Source organism: Setaria italica, chromosome I (genome assembly GCF_000263155.2).
Source record: "Setaria italica strain Yugu1 chromosome I, Setaria_italica_v2.0, whole genome shotgun sequence".
Classification (NCBI taxonomy): Eukaryota; Viridiplantae; Streptophyta; class Magnoliopsida; order Poales; family Poaceae; genus Setaria; species Setaria italica.
In genome coordinates, this window is record NC_028450.1 from 1,542,389 (window position 1) to 1,562,156 (window position 19,768).

The window sequence follows — 19,768 nt, forward strand, 5'->3', positions numbered from 1 at the left end:
ATGGTGCCACGGCGAGGGGCTCGTACTGCCTTCAACGTCAGCGGGATCCTTAGCTTCACCATCAGCCGCAACTGCTGCTGCTCGTCCATGGAACCTCGCACATCGCCGGAGTTCGAGCTCCGGCCTGGGGTCTCCAGGCTCCATGTTCTGCTCCAAGGTGTGTATACCGAGACGAAGTCGTCAGGGAGCGGTGATGACGGCGGCGGCGAGAGGGTGCTGTGTATGGTCGGGGACGCTGTCCTCCCCGTGCGCGGCAGCAACAGCACGGACCCTTGGGACTGGGCCAAGAACCATGGCCGCGACGGCAAATTGAAGCCGCCGGTCGTGGCCGACGGCAACATCCTGCTCGTGCTACGGTACCCGAAGGCGGCCACGCTGACAACTCGCGCCGTGCGCGGCGAGATGACGAGCACGAGCGCCAAGTCCGATGCTGCCTACTTCGACACCGTCCGCCTGGTGTCACAGCTCGGCGGCGGGTACGACTCCGGCTACCAATTCCAGCCAGAAGATGCGGAGCTTGATGCCGTCGTCGCTGGGTGCAGCAACGACCCAATCTTCCATGACGGCGACGACGCCACGGAGCACCTGAACAGGGGCGCCTCTCCTTGCGACATCATCTACCAATCCGCTCCCGGTCACCAGGTGATGGAAGTAATCCCAAACTGGAACTGCGAGGGGACCGACGCGTTCTGCAGCCGGGTCGGGCCGTTCGGGACCAGCCGCCCCACCACGAGGAGTATGCAGGACATGGCGTTCACCCGTTCTGGCATCGCGGTGCAGGGCCTCCAGTGCGAGCCGACGTCCAGCATCGACGGCACGGCCGCCGCGAGGGTGGCGGCCCTGTTCCGCTACGTACCCCCATGGGAGCATCAGTCCATGGCGGTCGAGCGGACCGGCCTGAGCGCCATGACCCTGTCGGCCGAGGGCGTGTGGACCGCGTCCACCGGGCGGGTCTGCATGGTGGCCTGCCTCGGCGGTGCTAAGGAGGCATGCCACTACCGCGTGACCCTATCCGTCCGGAAGACGTTCTCGATGGCTCGCCGCGGCAATAATATCGGCCAGATAGCCGCCATGGATGGGAGCCACGCTCCGCTCTTGTTCCAGCAGCGCGTGAGACCCAGAGAGCAATGGTTTGGCTCCGGGGAGACGCCGCGCAAGTCGTACATTTACACCAAGGTCGAGCAGGCTCGGGAGCTCCTACGGGTCGTCAAACCAACTGGATTTCGCGACACCAACATTGCCAAGTTACTGCTCAGCTATCCAAACCTCGCCGGCGCTGCCCATGACTTGGTGAGCCTCTCCAACCTCGCCGGCGATCTTAATCTCTTATTTCGATGCGTGGTGAAGCCACCTTTCGTGCCGGGATGGATCGAGGAGCCGCTCTTCGAGCTCCAGATACTCTCTGTTGGCACCCTCGTCGGAACCTATTCTCCAAAATTTCAGCAGCAATTTCAAGGTGGTGGGTTCAGTATGCGGATGGAACAGCTTGGTAGAGTCAGAGTCCACTCCGTGGAGAAGCAGCAGATACTGAATGTGTCTGCAGAGTTCACGGCATCCAGGAACAATTTCCTCAGTCCAAGTTCGGTGATGTCGTTGGAGGGCGTGTACAGCCCGGAGGATGGGCGAATGTACCTGATCGGCTGCCGGAACGTCCATGCCCCATGGCGAGCCCTGTCGAAGAGAAGCGACCTTGAAGACGGGATGGACTGTTCCATAGAGGTGACAGTGGAGTACCCGCCGACGACGACGCGGTGGCTTGTCAGCCGGGCGGCGAAGGTCTCCATCGCCAGCGTGAGGGACGAGGACGACCCGTTGCACTTCAACAGGACGGAGCTCCACACGCTGCTCGTCACCTACCGCGAGCAGCGGCGGGACGAGCTGACAGAGGCGACGGTCGAGGGGCTCCTCTGCGTCACCATGCTGTCGGCCACCATCGCCGCCACCATCAGCCAGCTGCGCTATGTCAAATCTCACGCCGACGTCGCGCCGTACATCTCCCTCGTGATGCTCGGCGCCCAGGCCCTCGGCTACAGCGCGGCGCTGGTCACGGATGCCAAGATGCTGCCTGCGTGGCCGACGTCGAGGTACAAGCCCTATGGTGACCGTATGGGCTGGGACATGGACTGCTCCGTCAAGGCGCTCACCCTCGCGGCGCTTCTCCTCACGGCGCGGCTCGCCCAGAAGGTGTGGCGATCGAGGGCCCGGGCGCGGGCGCGGTCACCGCTCGAACCTGGGCGCGTCCCGGGCGACGGCGCGGTGTTCCTGTGCAGCTGCGGCGTGCACTTGGCCGGCCTCTTCTTCGTCCTCGCCGTGCACTGGCTGAGCACCTATGGCACGTCAACGGCTCAGCTGACACCCAGCAGGGTGATCTACGGCGAAGCGCAAGGGATGCCGTCGTCGCACACGCGCACGCGGGCCGCCATCGTCGAGCGGCACGTCGGCGTCGTGAAGGAGTGGTTCTTGCTCGCGCAGGTCATCGGCAACGCCCTCTGGCGCGTCAACTGCAAGCCTCTCGCGGAGAGGTACTACGCCGGAGTCACCGCCGTGTGGCTGCTGCCACATGTCTACGGCTACCTCCGGCCGCCGGTGGTCAACACTTTCTACGAGTCCGAGGCTCACGACGATGTCATGGACTTCTACTCAAAGGCCAGCGCCGTGGTGGTTCCCGTCGTTGGCTTCGTGCTCGCTCTCGTTGTTTATGTGCAGCAGCGCTGGAACTACAAGATCGTCGGCTGGGCAATGAGGACGGAGAAGAATAAGCTGCAGCATACCTACTGAAGCATTGTGCAATTGCCACCTACTCCCTGCTTTTAACTGTCGCTCAGGAACCGGGATTGTGAGGGGAACACAGTTCCCGAGCGAGGGGACAGAGGGAGTACTCTGCTTTGTGTCAGCATCTGAAGATTTCTGTCGCCCATGTCTTGTTCGAATAAGTACAAGTACTATGTCTGCTGGAGCATGTTTCGGTGATATTTTTTCAAAATATTTTTTACAACGGTGAAATATTTTTTTATAAATCTGGAATAAAATTATATTATGTTTATGAGAAAAATATTTTATATCCAGAATATAAGTAATGCAGGCTCGTAGAAAGAAAGGTTTTTATAAAATACCCCAACGGTACATGAACTTGGCAGTGAGTATCATCCAGAACCTCGAACTCCTAAGATGCACATTTCAGTCCCCGAACTTGCTAATCAATTCACTTGAGGTTCAAATCATGTTTGCTTGAATTAAACATCTACGTGCCCGCTGACATGGCACTTGGTGGGACCTCACCCTCTCTTTCTCCATTGTTTCCTCCTCTTCTTCACTGGCTCTCTCAGTCTCTCCAACGATGGAGCAGCAGGACAAGGCTTGCCGTCAAGGCGGCCGGTAGCAGCGGTGGCCCTCCGAGGGTGAACGGCGGCCGTGCCCGCTGCCCTTCTAGAGCGGACAGCCAGCGACGGCCGCCGTGCCCTGCGCAAGTGGAAGGGGCCTGAGGCCGAGGTCAGCGTGAGCGAACGGCGGCGGCGGCCAGTGCGGCAAGGCCCTACGTGAGTGGACGAGGGCCGAGGCCACGGGCGGCCGTCACGCCCTGTGCGAGCGCACGAGGCCCAGGCTTTGGCCAACATGGGCGGACGGCGGCTACGACAGGTGGCCGTGCGCGTGGGCGGCGGCCGCGGTGGACCCTCGCATGCCAGTGGAGACGCATCGTGCTGGCCAGCCCGCAGCGACACCTACCCGCACCCACAAATTCCAGCTGTGTTGCTCTTCTCCCCCAGCCGCTCGCCATCCACCCCACAATGAGCTCCCTCACCACAAGATCTGTCCTACTGCACCACCTGGGCCCACGCGTCTTCAGCACGGTTTCCTCTCCGATGATCGCGGCGTCGCGACCCCTGCTAGTCCTGGCCGCTGGCAGCGGGGAACGCGCCGCCACCGTGTGGGTGCAGCTGCGGGTGCAGCCCCGAGCAGCGCGCCAGAGCTTCGAGAGTGGCGGTGTGCTTAGGGGCAGCTCGTCTACTCATGGGTTGAGCCTTGGCCTTGGCAATGCGGGCAATTTTAGATGTAAATGTAAGGGGTTATTTGAAATTATTCTTTATAATGGTATAGGTGGGTAATTTAGATGAAGATTAGGGGTTACTTTAATGAGAAAATTCGTTATTTGACATTAGAAGATGACTAAATTCCTTTCTTTACACTGAAAAACTTCCCCTCACTTATATGACAACGAGTTCTATCTTTTATTCCTTATTTGATATTTTTATCACTTTTGTCAAATACGCTAACAAAATAACCATCAAATCACCTCCAAAATTCATGAAACTTTTTTTAATAATAGAACAAATGAAGATGAGTACATTTTGCTTAAAAAATGCACATGTACCTTTGCCATTTTCAAATTAAAATTCACCAAATTTGACTGCTTTGGAAGAATATTTTAATCTTTGTGGCACCAAAATACTTTCCACAAAATATGAAAAAACAACTAATATTCCTTACATGAGATGTAGTCATTTATAAAATTAGTTTTTATCATAAGTTACATAGAGAATTACAAGGTTCTTTTAAATTTTCCTAAATTTACAGTTCTTCATAATTCTCTTTGTAAGTTTTGCTTGGAAATAATTTATTAAGTTCCAACATCAATGTAGAAATATTAGTTATTTTCTTATAATTTTTAAAAGTGTTTTGGTACCATAAAAATTCAGATAATTTATAAAGGTAGCCTAAGTTGGTGAATTTTAATTTTAAAACCGTAAAGGTATGTGTATCTTTTTAATAAATATGGGTTCATATTCATTTGTTGTATCACTGTAAAAAGTTTCATAATTTTTTGGAGATCGTTTCACCTCACTTAACTAACACAAGTGAAGGAAAATATCAAATAATGAATGAAAGTTAGAAGTTGGTGTCATATTGTTGATGGCAGTTAGCACGCCAATTGTGAACCGCAATCACACGGATTAGTTGTAGCTCCTCTCACAGTATTCCCCAAAGATTTATCAATCCGTGGAACTGATAATACAAGATCTATTTCAACTAGCATTGTTAGGATGAACTTGGTGTTGATGAGTGATTCAGATCCAATCTACTAAGCATATATAGATAGATAACAGATAGAGCACAGGTAACCAATCTAGAGGAACCTAGACTATACATATGTTGTAATTCTGAGCATGGATAGCAAAGCAACATAGATATGATCTTAGTGAAAAGCATCTTTAAATCTACAGCTCTGGTCAGGCTCCCGAAAACCCTATCTTACACAAGAAAGACCTCATCACGATCCTCTCTATCAACATAGGAAATCTAAGGGCACGATTACAAGAACATGTTATACTCATCGGTAGATCAGGCATGCAAATCCGGTCACCACAACCACATAAACATCCTAAGAAATCTATCATCGATCATAGATTGAAAATCAAGCAAACCCAAAAGAGCATAAAACCATAGAAGGAGATACTTAGATCGCTAATAACAAGAACAGATCTATTACTTCACCATGAATGATTGTACATCACAAGATCACCACCGGGATCCTACCTTGACCTTGATGTTCCTAGCTCCAGAACTCCGATGTGGATCTTCCTCACAAGGTGATCACACCGGCCAGGGCTTAGCTACACTAATCCCTAGACAACTTCATGACCCTCGGCTCTCCGAAGTGGTGTCCCTCAAGCTCCTTCTGCTTCTCTGCTACTGTGCGTTGAATATGTCTTCTTTGATGTGTTGGTCGATGGAGAACCGGGGTATTTATAGTCTGGAGAACCCGTGGCAGATATTGGAAGGCGAGGGAGTGAAGCAACACACTAGGTCGATCAGCCTGGGTGGGTCCACGCCGATTGGCTTGGGCCTTCCTTTTGCCCGCTTGCGCCTCCCTTCATCTCCAAGTCTTCCCAGATATTCTGGAGTCTTCTTTTCACTTGCATGTGGGACTGGCACGTCGATAACTTCGGGATGAGATTGATTTTTGATAACTTTCCAAATCTCTGCTTGACCCTCTTTGATCCTGAACTTATCTTACCATATCCTTGCAAACTTAGCCCTTAAGTCATCTTGGAAGATTGCTTGCCAAATAAACGAGCACGAGAGAGGGTCAAAGGACCCTAGGTCGATCGGCCTGGGCCTCCTGAGGCTTATCAGCCTAGGCCCTTCCTAGGTCCGTTAGCCTTCGTCTTCCTCTGGTTCGTTGCTTGTTCAGGGCTTTATCCAAATTTGCTCCATTAAGTCCAATTTCCTACAAAAACAGGATATCCTCCAAAATATATTGCATATGTGAAAATGCATGGTTTATTAGGTATGATCAATAGTTTAGATATTAAATTAATATCATTATTGAAGATAAAAACGGATAAAAAGGAGTCAATAACGAGCGTCAACACATATTAGGAAGGAAAAACTTTTCAGAGTCAAGAAAAGAATTAACTCATCGTCCGGTGTCAAATAAGGAATTACCTCTACTTTAATTTATTTTTTTATAATGGTAGAGTGGGTAATTTAGACATAAATTTAGGGGTTATTTTAAGTTATTTTCATAATGGCAGAGGTGGGTAATTCATGTAAAAAACATAATAGATCCAATGGGTAAGATGATTTGAGTCTATGAATTGATGGCTAGATATTTTTCTTTTTTTGAGAGAGAGAATTTTTATGATTTCTCTCTTTTCTACAGTGTCCACCTAGGATCCTAGGTGGCTTCATGTGGAGGCTTTAAAAGGAGTCTCCAATTAGTAATAGTAAGATACTTTTAATGGGTTGGTTTTCTTTTAGAAGTTGTTTAGATTTGTTACCAATAGGCTGATTTATCAAATGGTTTGGTTTGGTTTGGATTCTTTCCAAGAGAAAATGATTTAGGAATGATTTAGAGTGGGTTGCATTGGTTTGATTCACAAAACAATTCAAGGATCTGACTCTTGATGTGGGGTCCACATGTATGTCCAGCCATACTATTTTGCACAAAGTAGCGGACAATTAAATTGAGTCATCCCCAACAAATTTCGATCAATTTCGCTAGAATTTTAAGGTGTGAACGCGAGGTTTTAATTCCAGGGTCCAGTTCTTGACGTCCACATGTATGTTTAGCCATACTATTTTGTACAAAGTAGCGGGAAGTTAAATTGAATCATCTCCAACAAATTTTGATCAATTTCGCTAAAATTTTAAGGTGTGAATGTGAGGTTTTAATTCCAGGGTCCGGCTCTCGACATTGGGTCCACATGTATGTTTAGCCATACTATTTTACACAAAGTAGCAGATAGTCAGACTGAGTCATCTCCAATAAATTTCGATCAATTTCGATAAATTTTAAGGTGCGAAAGTGACATTTTAGTTTAAGGGTCTGGCTCTTGACGTAGGATCCATATGTTGGTTTAACTTTTATTTCAAATATGTACGCAATTTTTATATGAGTCCATAGGCTTATATAGCAAACCCATGGGTTCTATCAACTAGTAGGGTGGATTGGCTTGGGTTTAGATGATATAAATATGAGGCGAGTTAGGTTGAAAAAATAAATTAACTTGATGTGGATTGGTGTGGGTTAGAGTTGGATTAATTTCCAATTAGCAGGCCTACGCGAAGCTCGTATCGCCAGTGCTGATGAACAACACCACCACGTTGACGACGTCTAGCATGATCACGTTGAACAAGCAGCAACACACCTGTCCATGGTTGCCACCGCGCGGTGGCTCGTCTGTGCTCTCCAGTCTTCAGATGCTGAATTCCTCTTGGAACTTCCGAGATCGTCCCCTCTCCATGTCCCAAAATGGCAATTTAGAGGCACAGCTGGAAAGAAGCATAACACATAATGATAGGGAAAAGCTATATTGTGCCCGAGCATTTCTTCCCTCTCTCACACTCGAATTTTTTCTTCCTCCATCTTCACTCTGTTCTCCAACTCTGGTGAATCTCACCGACGGGGTATGGTTAGGGGATTTGGGGATTTTGGGGTTAGGGTTTGGGATTGGGGTTGGGAATTCAGAGATTTGGAGGTTTAGAAGGAAGTTCAAGGGAGGAAGGCCGGCCTGGCGGTGGCGGCGGTTTGTGGGCGGGCCGGCAAGGTGGCAATGGTGCCGCTGGCTGGGGTGGTGGAGGATAACCGGTGGGAAGGGTTGGGGTGGGGGAAGTCACTTTGACATGTTAGAGTAGCGGTGGGGAGTGGCAGCGGCTCCGGCGGTGGGAGCTGCCGGAGACAGGAGGAGGAGGACGGTGCAAGGGCGTTGGATGGCTAGAGCTTGTTTTTGGCGCCATGGTTGGAGGTATAAGAAGGATGGAGGAAGAACAAGACTGGAGGAAGAAGAAAGAAGGGGAACCTTTGGATGGGAGTTTGATGAAGAGCCAATGGTCCAAACTTCGAGTGCAGGAGGGAGGCAAAATACTCAGGTGCAAGGTAGACATCTCGTGATGATAATATTCTCACGGAACACATAACAACCGTATACCTAATACTCTAGACTCATATTTTTTCCCCCAACACGTGTTTGTGGCCCAATATTTTCCTGCCCACGCCTAAATATCCCACATAAGCATGTCTCTTATTGCCTACATCACCGTCTTAACGTGTGTTTAAGTATGTAAACGTGTTTTAACTTCAGTTTGAATTCACTGCTTCTACCTTTTTTATGATGTTAGGTTTAATTGAGAGACTAGGCCCTAAACTACAGACATACCCTCTGTTTTACAATCTACATGCGTTTAGGCGAATACTTTCGTCAATTATTGCCTCATTTCCGAACACTACCTTATTACAAGATCTATTACATAGCATGATGATGCAGGATGAGAACTCTGTTTGCATAAAATATTGAATCTGATGCACTAAGCCTCTCCAACAACACTGGCCTATCGATTCCTATGGAGCAGAGAGCTGATGCGAGGACAGAAGTGTAACACCCTAATTTTTCAACTTTTGCAAATTCATAAAATTTGTAAGAAATTTCTAGAATTTAATTGCTTGTGTATAAGGACTTAAGGATTTTCTAAGGTTGCATTTAATTTATTAGGCATTTAAGTCTTTTTGAATTCATTGCTGCATTCATGCTTGTTCATTTTCTCTTTGAGTGTTAAGTTCGAATTTGTGTTTGAACTCAAGTTTGAATTATGTTTGTTGTCTTTTAAACAATAGGAAATCTTTTTCTCTTTCTTCTTTCTTCTTTCTCCTTTTGGCCCGCTCCTTGTTTCGACCCAGCTTCTTAGTAGCGTAGCGGTCCAGCAGTCGACCCATCTTCCCGCGCTAGCCTGCCAGCTGAAGGTGCCCCACCGCTTTACACCTTCCGCCGCACCCGCTGACCGCCGGGTCTTGCCTGTCATCCCCGTCCTTGCGTTGCACCCGAGCCGGACTCGAGGTCGAGTCCGTGCCACCCCTGCTCCGTGTCCGCCCGCCTCCAGCCTTGGGCCCGCATGCCAAGGCCAATCTTGCGGCCTATAAACCCAAGCTGATGCACCCCCCAACTTCACCAAAACCCTAGCGCCTATCGCCTTCAAGCCCCAGCGCTGCCACTAGAGCTCAACCCTAGCTGCCAGGCTGCCGCGCTCGATCTCTTCCGCCACCGCCTTTTCATCAATAAGAGCAACACCTGAAGCTTGGTAAGGAGGTAGGGAACCTGCCGGTGGTCTTCCTGCGCGCTCTGATGCCCATCTTTGCCCGCTAGAGCTTGTCGGAGTTGTCGGTCCATCGCCGAGCTGCTTCGCTGTGCCGCGCACCTCCGTCGCTGCTCCAGCCGCCGCTCCAAAGACCTAGATCAGTTCGCCGGGTCCCCAGCTCTGCCTCGAGCCAACCCGATTGAAAACCGTGTATCGCTGCTCGAGTTACGCTCGATTCCAGCGAGATTCCTTGAGCGCCGCCGCTCGAGCACCACCGCAGCCGCCAGCCACCAATTGAGAGCCAACAGCTCGGATTGGATCTGACCGAAGTCAACCGGTCAGCGTACCGGTCAACTGCTGGTTAGCCATGTCGGTTTTGCTTAAGAGCCCCTTTCCTTTTCTAGTTTTTGCATCTAATCCTACCGCGGTTCAAAAGTAATTAGATCTAAGTGCAACTTGTGATCTGCCAGTGCAACTGTGTGTATAAGGTTATCTTTTTCATAAGCATTATGGCCAAATGTTGTATTACTTGTATCATGAAATGTGCAGTTGGTATTGATCAGATATTCAGAGAAGTGGTGCCATATGCGCATATGCTGACTCCTGAAAAAGAACTGATGCACAGGGTAACAAACCTGGCAAAATGAAATGTGAATGATGCATGATGTAACAAATGTTTCAAAGAACACTGATCAACTGTTCCACGTTCTTTCGCGTTCTTGGAAGCTTTCATCTTACTGCTAACCTTATGTTCAGTCCAGCACCATCATCATCAGACCTCGCCGAACGCATGATACTTGGCTTGTCAAATTGCATTATACTCTTTCTATTTTAAGGTTTTGCTACTAGATAACACCATGTTGAATGACATGGCTAACTACTCAAAAGAATTGTACTAGAACATAATATATAACACATTTTTTTAGAAAGAAAACATTGACAAACTGATGAAAACTACATTGTTTGGATAACTTTAGGAAAAGTGAACGAAAATTCAGACCCTGTGATTATATTTGGAATTAGTGAAGTGACATGGAAGTCAACAAATATACAAAAGGATTTGTTTTGAACATCATGCCATGTTAATCCCTCAGATGATATCAGGGGAGAGCTTATTCTAAAGAACCGGGAATGAAGGTACGACCGTAAGAGTATCCTAATGCACGATGTAGGAATCTTTTTTTATGATTCAAACATCTTGTTTATCGCAAAAACAAACATTCAGAATTCGACAAATATTCCAAGTTTCCAACTACTTGCAAGCTCCAAGAGCTTAAATAAACTCTTCCTGAGTCCTGACAGTCAGTCATTATCCTCTTATCTCTTATATAAGTATATGAAATCGATGTGCAGATAATATTAATGATCATTACAAGTTGCCTCTCAAAAATATCGATTTGAAGTATTAATCATTTTTCTTTACCAAAACCATGTGTCAAAGGTATATGCTTTCATGTTTCAGTAGCATACTGCCCCCAAGTGGGCCATGTATCGTCACTTCGTCAGCCTCCAAAACTACTTGTGTCGCGAGCGTGCGCACTTTTTTTTTTCTTTGAAAGAATGGAAGGGCAAAAGCCCCTTCTGGTTATAAAATATTAAAGGTAAAAAGAAAGTTATTTACAGCAAAAACAAAACGAAGAAACAGAAAAGACTCACTGTAAGCTGTTTAGCCAATCTCCCAAAAAAGGGAAAGTAGCTCTTATTTGCTCTAGTATGCTTAAGAAAGGCAAATTCATGGTTGAACTTGGATTTCACACAGCCATTAGGTTTGCTGTTTGATTGTTGAAGATGATTAGATGAAGTTATTCTGGGTAGTTCAAATGCTCCAGGCTAGTAGATAGAATAATTAATAACCTCCATGAAGAATGGCAAAAGAATACTAGGTTTAGTGTTGTAGGCATATGAAGATTTACTTGTCTGCTTGGATGGCTGAGGGACATTTGAGTGTCCTGCCATAACCTTATAAACTTTTGCTCAAGAGAAGAATTGAAAGACCCAAATGTACGACCAAGTGTCTTTATGGTCCCAGCATTCAGATGTAGCCATATGTAGGTTATCCAGGATATCACTCACTCAGCGAAATTGACTAATAGCCTGCTCAGACATTGGAACTTGAAAGAGATTATGTGTCTGAGTGACGTGTCTACTTTTAATATCCGTGCCGGTGGGATATCACACTAGCACGTATAATTCGTCATTCGTACCGGCTTCAACGCCGTCACGAATAATCAGCCTCATTTGTATCAGCTTCGTGGTGCCGGTCTATCAACCGATGTGAAGGAGGTTTTCGCGCCGGCATATAGATGAGGTGCTATGCAATAGTGCCGCATCATCTGTCATGTTAATATTCTCAAACCATTGCAACGATATTAATGTTCTCGAACCATGGTAGCATGGCAGCCAAGATGCGGTAACTTCTACAACCATTGGCGAGTATACAAATCTCACTCTTCAGCTCTCTTGACAATAGATCACCCGTACAAGCTATGGGGGTGTTTGGGAACACCTTGTTAAAGTTTAACACCTGTCACATCGGATGTTTGGATGCTAATTAGGAGTATTAAACATAGACTAATTACAAAACTAATTACACAGATGGAGTATAATTCGCGAGACGAATCTATTAAACCTAATTAGTCTATGATTTGACAATGTGGTGCTACAGTAACCATTTGCTAATGATGGATTAATTAGGCTTAATAGATTCGTCTAGCGAATTAGCACAGGGTTCTGCAATTAGTTTTATAATTAGCTCATGTTTACTCTCCTAATTAGCATCCGAACATCCGATGTGACACTGTTAAAGTTTAGCACCTCGTATCCAAACAGCCCCTATGTGTACGTGAAGGTCAACGACGGACTACTAAACATAGAAGCCACGTCCAATCAATCACAGACGACGTAAGCAGTTTTTGTGCCTTCTGTATAAACAAACTAAACTTGATAAGTACACGGCCTTTTAAAATTTAAACGTCGAGCAACAGGCCATTGCGACAGCTACTTCCTGCATCCAGAATGATTAAAAAGAGCAAGGGGAACTAAAGGACGTGCATCGGATATTCAGATGCCACATCCACCTACCAATGCAAACAACTCCATCAATTATTTGCCGCGCGCACCTTTATAACAAAATTATCCGCGTATCCGCCCGTCCGTACGGGTGAAGAGCTAACAAGTTTTCGACTCACCTGAGGCCGCTCCCACCGTTTGAGCTGCGCCAAGCTTGACGCTTCGGCACGGCACCGGCGCGGCGCGGCGGCGCGCGGGCATGTCCGAGTCCGACGAGCCGGACACCTGCTACCGGTGGAGCTGCAACTTCATCGTCGCGCACGCCGTCTTGGCCACGGGGTTCGTCACCGCGCCCGTGGCCGTCGTCCACCTCCTTAGGCGCCCGCACTCCGGCGCCGCCACGTTCTTCGCCATGTTCGCCGTCTTCTGCGCCACCGTCAGCTCCATCCTCTGCTGCCGCTTCTACGCCGACCTCAACCGCCCGCCCTGGCCGCGCTGGTTCTCGGCAACGGCGTCCGGCGGCCAGCAGCAGGACGACAGCGGCGGCGGCGGCGGCTTAGAGTCGACGAGGGAGTTATCGAACGATCTCCGGCAACCCGAGCTGCCGGTGATGGTCCGCCTGGAGATGCAGGCCGCCCTGGTGACGGACCGGATCCCGACCTACGAGCACGGAGACGGCGCCGTGGACTGCGCGGTGTGCCTGGGTGATGTCGAGAAGGGGGAGACGGTGCGGCGGCTGCCGGCGTGCCACCACGTGTTCCACCGCGAGTGCGTCGACCAGTGGCTGCGCGCGCATGCCACGTGCCCGGTCTGCCGGAGCGGCGTTCTGCCGGAACGGCCGCCGGAGTTCTTGGTGAGCGTCGAAGCAGTCCATGTGCAGCCCGGGCTGGTGATCCCAGCACGGGCCAACATTATGCTCCCGGGCCAACAACCCGGTATCGGGCTATGGTTTGGGCCGGCGTCACGCCTGAATTAAGAGCTTGTAGATCACATACGGGATGTATGAGATTGAGAGGTGTAAATTATGGGTCTGTTTGGTTTGGTTAGGCTGTAATCAGCGAAAAAGCTGATGTGGGCTGTGTGAGCTGTAGGAAATTCGTTGTAGGAAATCCGTTGTGAACTGTGTGCTGTGAAAAAACTAAAAGTTGGTTGAAATAGATTGTAGGTTTAGTATGAAATGTCTGCAATACCCCTGAAGGTACGAGAGACTATTGATATGCAAATTTCTCACAAAACATTATGTTGTTTACAAATTCGCATATAAATGATCAGTTTAGAAAGAAAAACTTAATTTTTTAATTTTTGCATCCTCCGTTAATATATGGTCCAGTTAAGGTGTTTCTATCTCTTTTTCTCTTTTTTTCACATCTATTTTTAATGTTTATTTTTCAGATTCTAATATCCACACATTTTCCTGTATTGGAAAATCAAACCAAATAACAATTGGCATTGAAAAAACAATTACTTACAGCAAGCCGCAAACTCCCATCTGCCTACGAGCAAGCAGCACCAATCTCACTCTCGCAGGCAAAAATCGAGCACGCAAAAACTCAAAGCCCCGGTTGGAGATGCTCTTGTCTCTCTCTTTCCCGTTCATGTCTCCCTCGCTCGATCTTGAGTGCCGCCTTGGAGAGGACCAGAACTCTAGAAGCCCCGATTGGGGGCCACCAGGAGCGCCGCATCGAGGTGCGCGCTCCTTGAGCTCACCCCTGTGCTCGGTGTGCGCACGCGGAGGTCATCGCCATCCATCGCGGAGCAGATCAGCTCAAGCTTTCTCGGCGATGACGGCCAGTGCAACCGGGCGTTCAAATCGCTAGTGGAGGAGGAGGGGCCCGGGAAGGGGCGCAGCCGTTACTGGTCGGGAGAACAGGAGGAGGGGCCGGAGAGGGGCGTTGCCACCGCTGGCTGGAAGAGGAGGGCGGCCGAGGAGGGGCGCCAACGCCGGGAAAGGAGGGGTTCGGGGAGGGGCACCGGCCGGGCGCGGCAGAGGGGCGCGAGCGAGAGGTGATGGGAAAAGAAAAGGAAATTGAAGGGGTACGCTCATAACCGATGGCAGGCGGGTAATTTCGTGGAAAAGTTGCCCCTCACAGTCAAGAAGCTGGTTTTTTGATTTTTTAAGCCAAAACACTTTGAAAAACCTAACCAAAGACACCCTATAAATGCATTCATGATTTCCAGTTAGGCTAGCTAGTCTCAGTGAAGACGTCAAGAGTTTCATGATCATTAAATAACATGCCATATCAGTAATTTTGCTGATATGGCAAGATCATTATGAGGAGAAAGGATAGGGAGTTTCATTATATGTGAGAGGAGTTTCATCACCATGAAACCCAGCAGGCACAAACTATGCACTGAGTAATTTTCTTTTTTAAAAAAAAGAAATTTTGCGCTAAGACTGACCTTAAGGAGCCATGTTACGATGTGTTATTCTCAAGTGTTGAATGTTGATTACCTTTGCTTTTGACTAAAGCCTGTTGCCTCCAATAGGACGCCGAGGCAACCTTATTTAGGATTTATATTGATACGCCAATTAGCAAGAACAGTTCGTGCTTCGTGGAGATGATCAAAGTCGCTCTTCTCTTGGAAAAACTACCCTGACATGTTTCTGATATAAGTTATATATGCGGAAAAAGTTGCCAACGAGAAGTTGTATTTATAAATTGTATGGATAAGTTATGCATAAAAGTTGTGTGAACAAGTGATGGGAAGGTGGAAAATACTAGTAAAGAAGAAAAAAAAGGTCCTCTCCTATTCATATACTAGTAAAGTGTAGGTGCGGCATACACATGTTATTAATAAGAAAACTAAAATTAGTAGGGGCAGTCAAGTCTTTTCCGTTCTCCACTGATCTGTAAAACGGAGAGATTATATATAATTTTTCTCCATCATGTGGTGAACAAAAATCACAAGAAATTAGCTGTGAAAATCACCCCAAAAAAACCACAAAACTTCATGTCAATTAAAGGAAGGGAAAGGGGAACACGAATTTCTCAAAGCAACGAGGTGACTGTCTCCGGCAGCGGGAGAAACAAGGCTAACTGTCTCCAAGTTAGGACATCTAAAGGTACACACACGGCATATACCCACTCAATAGGTGTCTAAATATCTTCAAAATAATGCTATTTCGTTTGTAGCGCCCAAGAACAAATTAAAACGGTGAATTGTACTAGGACGAACAATCTATTAATGTTACGAAGGTCTGCAGCAAGGCTGCTGATAGATGCAATTTGTGTCGAAATTGTTCGAAAACAAGCCGTGCTGAAATGGACTGTAGTCCAGCCGCCCTCGCCTGCATCAGCGCCGTGTGGATCACCCTCACGGCCTGGGCCGTCTACAGTCTTCTTCTCGCCGCGTCGCCGGTGGCACCATGCAACACCACACTTGATCTCCTCGTGGTGCTGGCCGCGGCCACCAGCCGGCTACTGCTGGTGACGTGCCGGCCTTCCCTGCCCACCGACGCACACGCTAGGGCGGCCGCGGCCGGCCGTTGTCGTCCTCGCCTCGCCGGATACCGCGGGGCGAGCGCACGGGCGACGGACGCCGCCGCTGATGATAATCAGGTCGTCCGGTCACACGAGCACGGCGACGCTGCCGCCAGCAGCACGGCGGTGCGGTGCGTGGTGTGCCTCGGCGAGGTGGGGAACGGGGAGCCGGTGAAGCGGCTGCCGGCGTGCCGGCATCTGTTCCACCAGCATTGCATCAACCTGTGGCTCCACGGCCACCCGACGTGCCCGGTCTGCCGGTGCAGCGCCTTCGCGCCGCCTCCGGGGCCAGATGGTTCGGGTTGACAACCTTCTGAACTCCGTGACGACATCCTAAACTGTAGTAGTTGCTGCGTTACTAGATGAGCTCTTCCACGTATCGTGTCTTCTACGGTATACAATACGAGACTATACTAGTATTCGAAAAGAACTGGTATAAAAATATCCGACGGTCAAAATTAATTGTATACTATTAAAACCTTCACATGTGGTACGGCAAATATACATAAATAAGTAGTATATGTAGCATAAGGGTGATATGGTAAAAAAAACATAAATGACATAACTATAATTTTCTTTTTGACACTAACATAAAGTTTAAAAAATATTCCATTTGAAATATCAATTTTTACAATGTAATAAATACTAAATTATCCATAATAATAAACCGTTACTGTCTATTGCTCGAACGATTGATTTTTGTGAATCTGTCAATCACTTTTTTTTAGCCGTGGATGCTAAATCCAACGGCTGGTGGGAAGTCAGCTATTCTATTTTGTCTGCTCATCAAAATTGATTGAGAATTACTTTCTCAATCACTTTTTCAAAAGAAGACCCGTAGACCCGTTAAAGGTGTTGTACTGACTTGAATTGATTGAGATTTACTTTCTTCTCAATCACTTTTCCAAAACACAGGAACCGTTGCATTTTTTTCAACTTTTTGGGCCATCTTTTGTTTGGGCCGAGTTTTTTTAGAAAATAACTTGGATGGGCCTTTAAAACAAAAAAAAAACAGATGATCAGAGGTAGTGGGGACTACAGATGTTAGCCCGCCAAAAACAACAGTTTTTAGATCCCTGCCCACCCCTAACGGTTGCAGCTCTGCCTATTTAAATAGGCAGCCAGAGTCCAGGGTACAAACCAAGCAAGAAAAGAGGAAAAAGAAAGAAACGATCGCGTGATGGAAGAAGGCGTCAAAAAAACGAAGCGGAGGCAGAGGCTAGAGGCTGTTAGCCGGAATTCTCTCCGGCGAGCTCTGTTGGACAGAGATGAACACAGGGAAGTGTTTTTTTCTGCGCTAAACCGTTGCAGCTTTTCTATATGTATTGCGAACGTATTTTACAATGCTTATTCAGGAAGGAGTGGCCGAGCTCTACTCGTGCCCTCCGTTATGCCCGGCATGATCCAGGCGCATGTGCCATCCCACATGCAAATCATGCCGCACAACATGCACACGATGCACATGACGCGCTCGGGAGGATGAAGTTCAAGCCGAGCTCAAAACTCTAGCTAACAGAAAACTAACTGATGCAACGAATAGCTAGGACAGAAACTAACAACTAACAGATGAGCGAGAACTCAGGATTACTAGCTTGACCACATTTCACCCCCTAATCCTGAAGCTCCTTGTTGATCTTGCCGACACCCAGCTTCACACGTAGTTCACAGAAACGATCACGCGCCAGCGGCTTCGTCAGAATGTCAGCAAGCTGCTCCTCAGTGCGGAAGTGCTCAATGTCCAGCTTCCCATCTCCAACACATTCCCGGATAAAGTGAAATCTCACATCAATATGTTTACTACGATCATGGAATACGGGATTCTTACTCAGTGCAATAGCCGAGTCCATCCTGAGAATGAAAGCAGCTTGCTCTTTAGCTCTGCAAGCAGCTGCGCCAGCCAAACTCCTTGACAGGCCGCCGTTGTCCCTGCAATATACTCAGCTTCGCAGGAAGATAACGCGACGACCTTTTGCTTCTGAGACTGCCAACTCACTGGACACGAACCATAGAAGAACAACACACCAGTTGTACTCTTTCTTGTATCAACATCACCGCCCATGTCGGCGTCGCTGTACCCAGCAATTTTGGCTCCTGGCCACCGTGCTTGTAATGGCAGCCATAGTCAATTATGCCAGCGATGTACCTTAGGATTCGCTTCACTGCATTGAGGTGCTCGGAGGTGGGCCGCTCCATGAAGCGGCTCACGTAGCCGACGGCGAAGGCGATCTCCGGTCTTGTATGCACCAGATACCGAAGACAACCAACTAGTCCCCGGTACTCAGTGGCGTCCACCAGCGTGGTCGTGCTTGCCGTCGACAGCTTCAGGCGGGGCTCCGTTGGAGTGTGGCACGGGTTGCAGGACCCCATGCCCGCGCGTTCCAGAATCTTGCGCGCATAAGCCGCCTGAGAGAGCCTGATGCTGTCTCTGCCTGCTGTACTTCAATACCTAGGTAAAAACAAAGCAAGCCAAGGTCGCTCATTTTGAACCTGGAGCACATCTGCTGCTTGAACTTGGCGATCTCAGTGGCATCGTTCCCGGTGATGATGAGGTCATCCACGTAGACCCCCACCAGTAGCCGAGAAGTGCCCACACCGCGAGTGTAGACGGCGTGCTCCAACGCGCTGTGGCTGAAGCCGAGCGCCACCAGCGTCTCGTCGAGTTTCGCGTTCCACGCACGCGATGCTTGACAGAGTCCGTAAAGCACCTTGTCCAGGCGCAGTACCTTGTCTTCATGGCCGGCGACGGTGAAACCGGGAGGTTGGCGAACGTACACCTCCTCAACCAGCTCCCCGTTTAAAAACGTGGACTTCACATCCATGTGGTGCGCCGGCCACCCCTCCTGGGCAGCAAGCGCGAGTAGGAGTCGCACTGATTCGATGCGGGCCATGGGCGCAAACACCTCATCGAAGTCCACACTCGGCTGCTAGACGTAGCCCTTTGCCACGAGCCGCGCCTTGTGTTTGACGACCTCGCCGGCAGCGTTCTTCTTCGCCTTGTAAACCCACTTCAGCCCGATCGATCGGTGTCCGGGCAGATGGGGTGTCAGCCGCCACGTCTTGTTTCTCTCAATGGAGTCCCAATGGAGTCCATCTCCTCTAGCATGGCGCGCCGCCAGGATTGGTGCTTCTCGGCCTCGGCGAAAGAGGCGAAAGAGGCCGGCTCCTCCTCAACTTGCAGATGGAGCTCAGTAGCTACCTGCCGTGCGGCGTAGCCTGGTGTTGTCGCGGCGCCGATGATGTTGTCGATGGTGCGGTATTGCGGCTCGACATCGTCGTCGTTGTCGGCGTCCAGGTACTCCTCCGCATCAGGTGGTGGAGAAACGAACTCGGCCAAGGGTAGTGGCGGTGCTGTCGGAGCTGGTGTGCTTGGCGCTGGCGACATCACAAGTGTACCTGCTGCTGGTGGAGATGTCAATGGTGGCGTTGCGGGTTCAGGCGAGGCAGCTGCAATATCGACGTCACAGTACTCAATGACAAAGTCCGAGCCAGTGCTCAAGTCCTCGTCCTTCCAAGTCCAGGATGCTGGCTCGATGAAGACCGCGTCCCTGGACACGACGGCGCGCCGCGACGTCGGGTCGTAGAAGCGCCACGCCTTGGCGCCCGGCTCATAACCGATGAAAATCACTAGCGTGCCGCGGTCACCCAGCTTCTTCAGGTTCAGCTTCGTCACCTTGATGTAAGCGACACAGCAAACGTGCGCAGGTAGT

At 49.1% G+C, this 19,768-nt stretch overlaps 3 protein-coding genes across 3 annotated transcripts; all 3 read left to right on the forward strand.

Moving 5' to 3' along the window:
- LOC101761535 lies at positions 1-2,778 on the forward strand. The gene has a single exon (XM_004954539.2). It carries the CDS (start codon positions 1-3, stop codon positions 2,776-2,778), a length of 2,778 nt encoding a protein of 925 aa, XP_004954596.2.
- Positions 2,779-12,744: 9,966 nt separating this feature from the next.
- LOC101761935 (E3 ubiquitin-protein ligase EL5) lies at positions 12,745-13,778 on the forward strand. The gene has a single exon (XM_004954540.2). The coding sequence runs from the start codon at positions 12,839-12,841 to the stop codon at positions 13,553-13,555; it is 717 nt and encodes a 238-aa protein (XP_004954597.1). The 5' UTR covers positions 12,745-12,838; the 3' UTR covers positions 13,556-13,778.
- A 2,064-nt stretch (positions 13,779-15,842) lies between these two features.
- On the forward strand, positions 15,843-16,367 carry LOC101762353 (E3 ubiquitin-protein ligase EL5-like). The gene has a single exon (XM_004954541.1). It carries the CDS (start codon positions 15,843-15,845, stop codon positions 16,365-16,367), a length of 525 nt encoding a protein of 174 aa, XP_004954598.1.
- Positions 16,368-19,768: the final 3,401 nt, after the last annotated feature.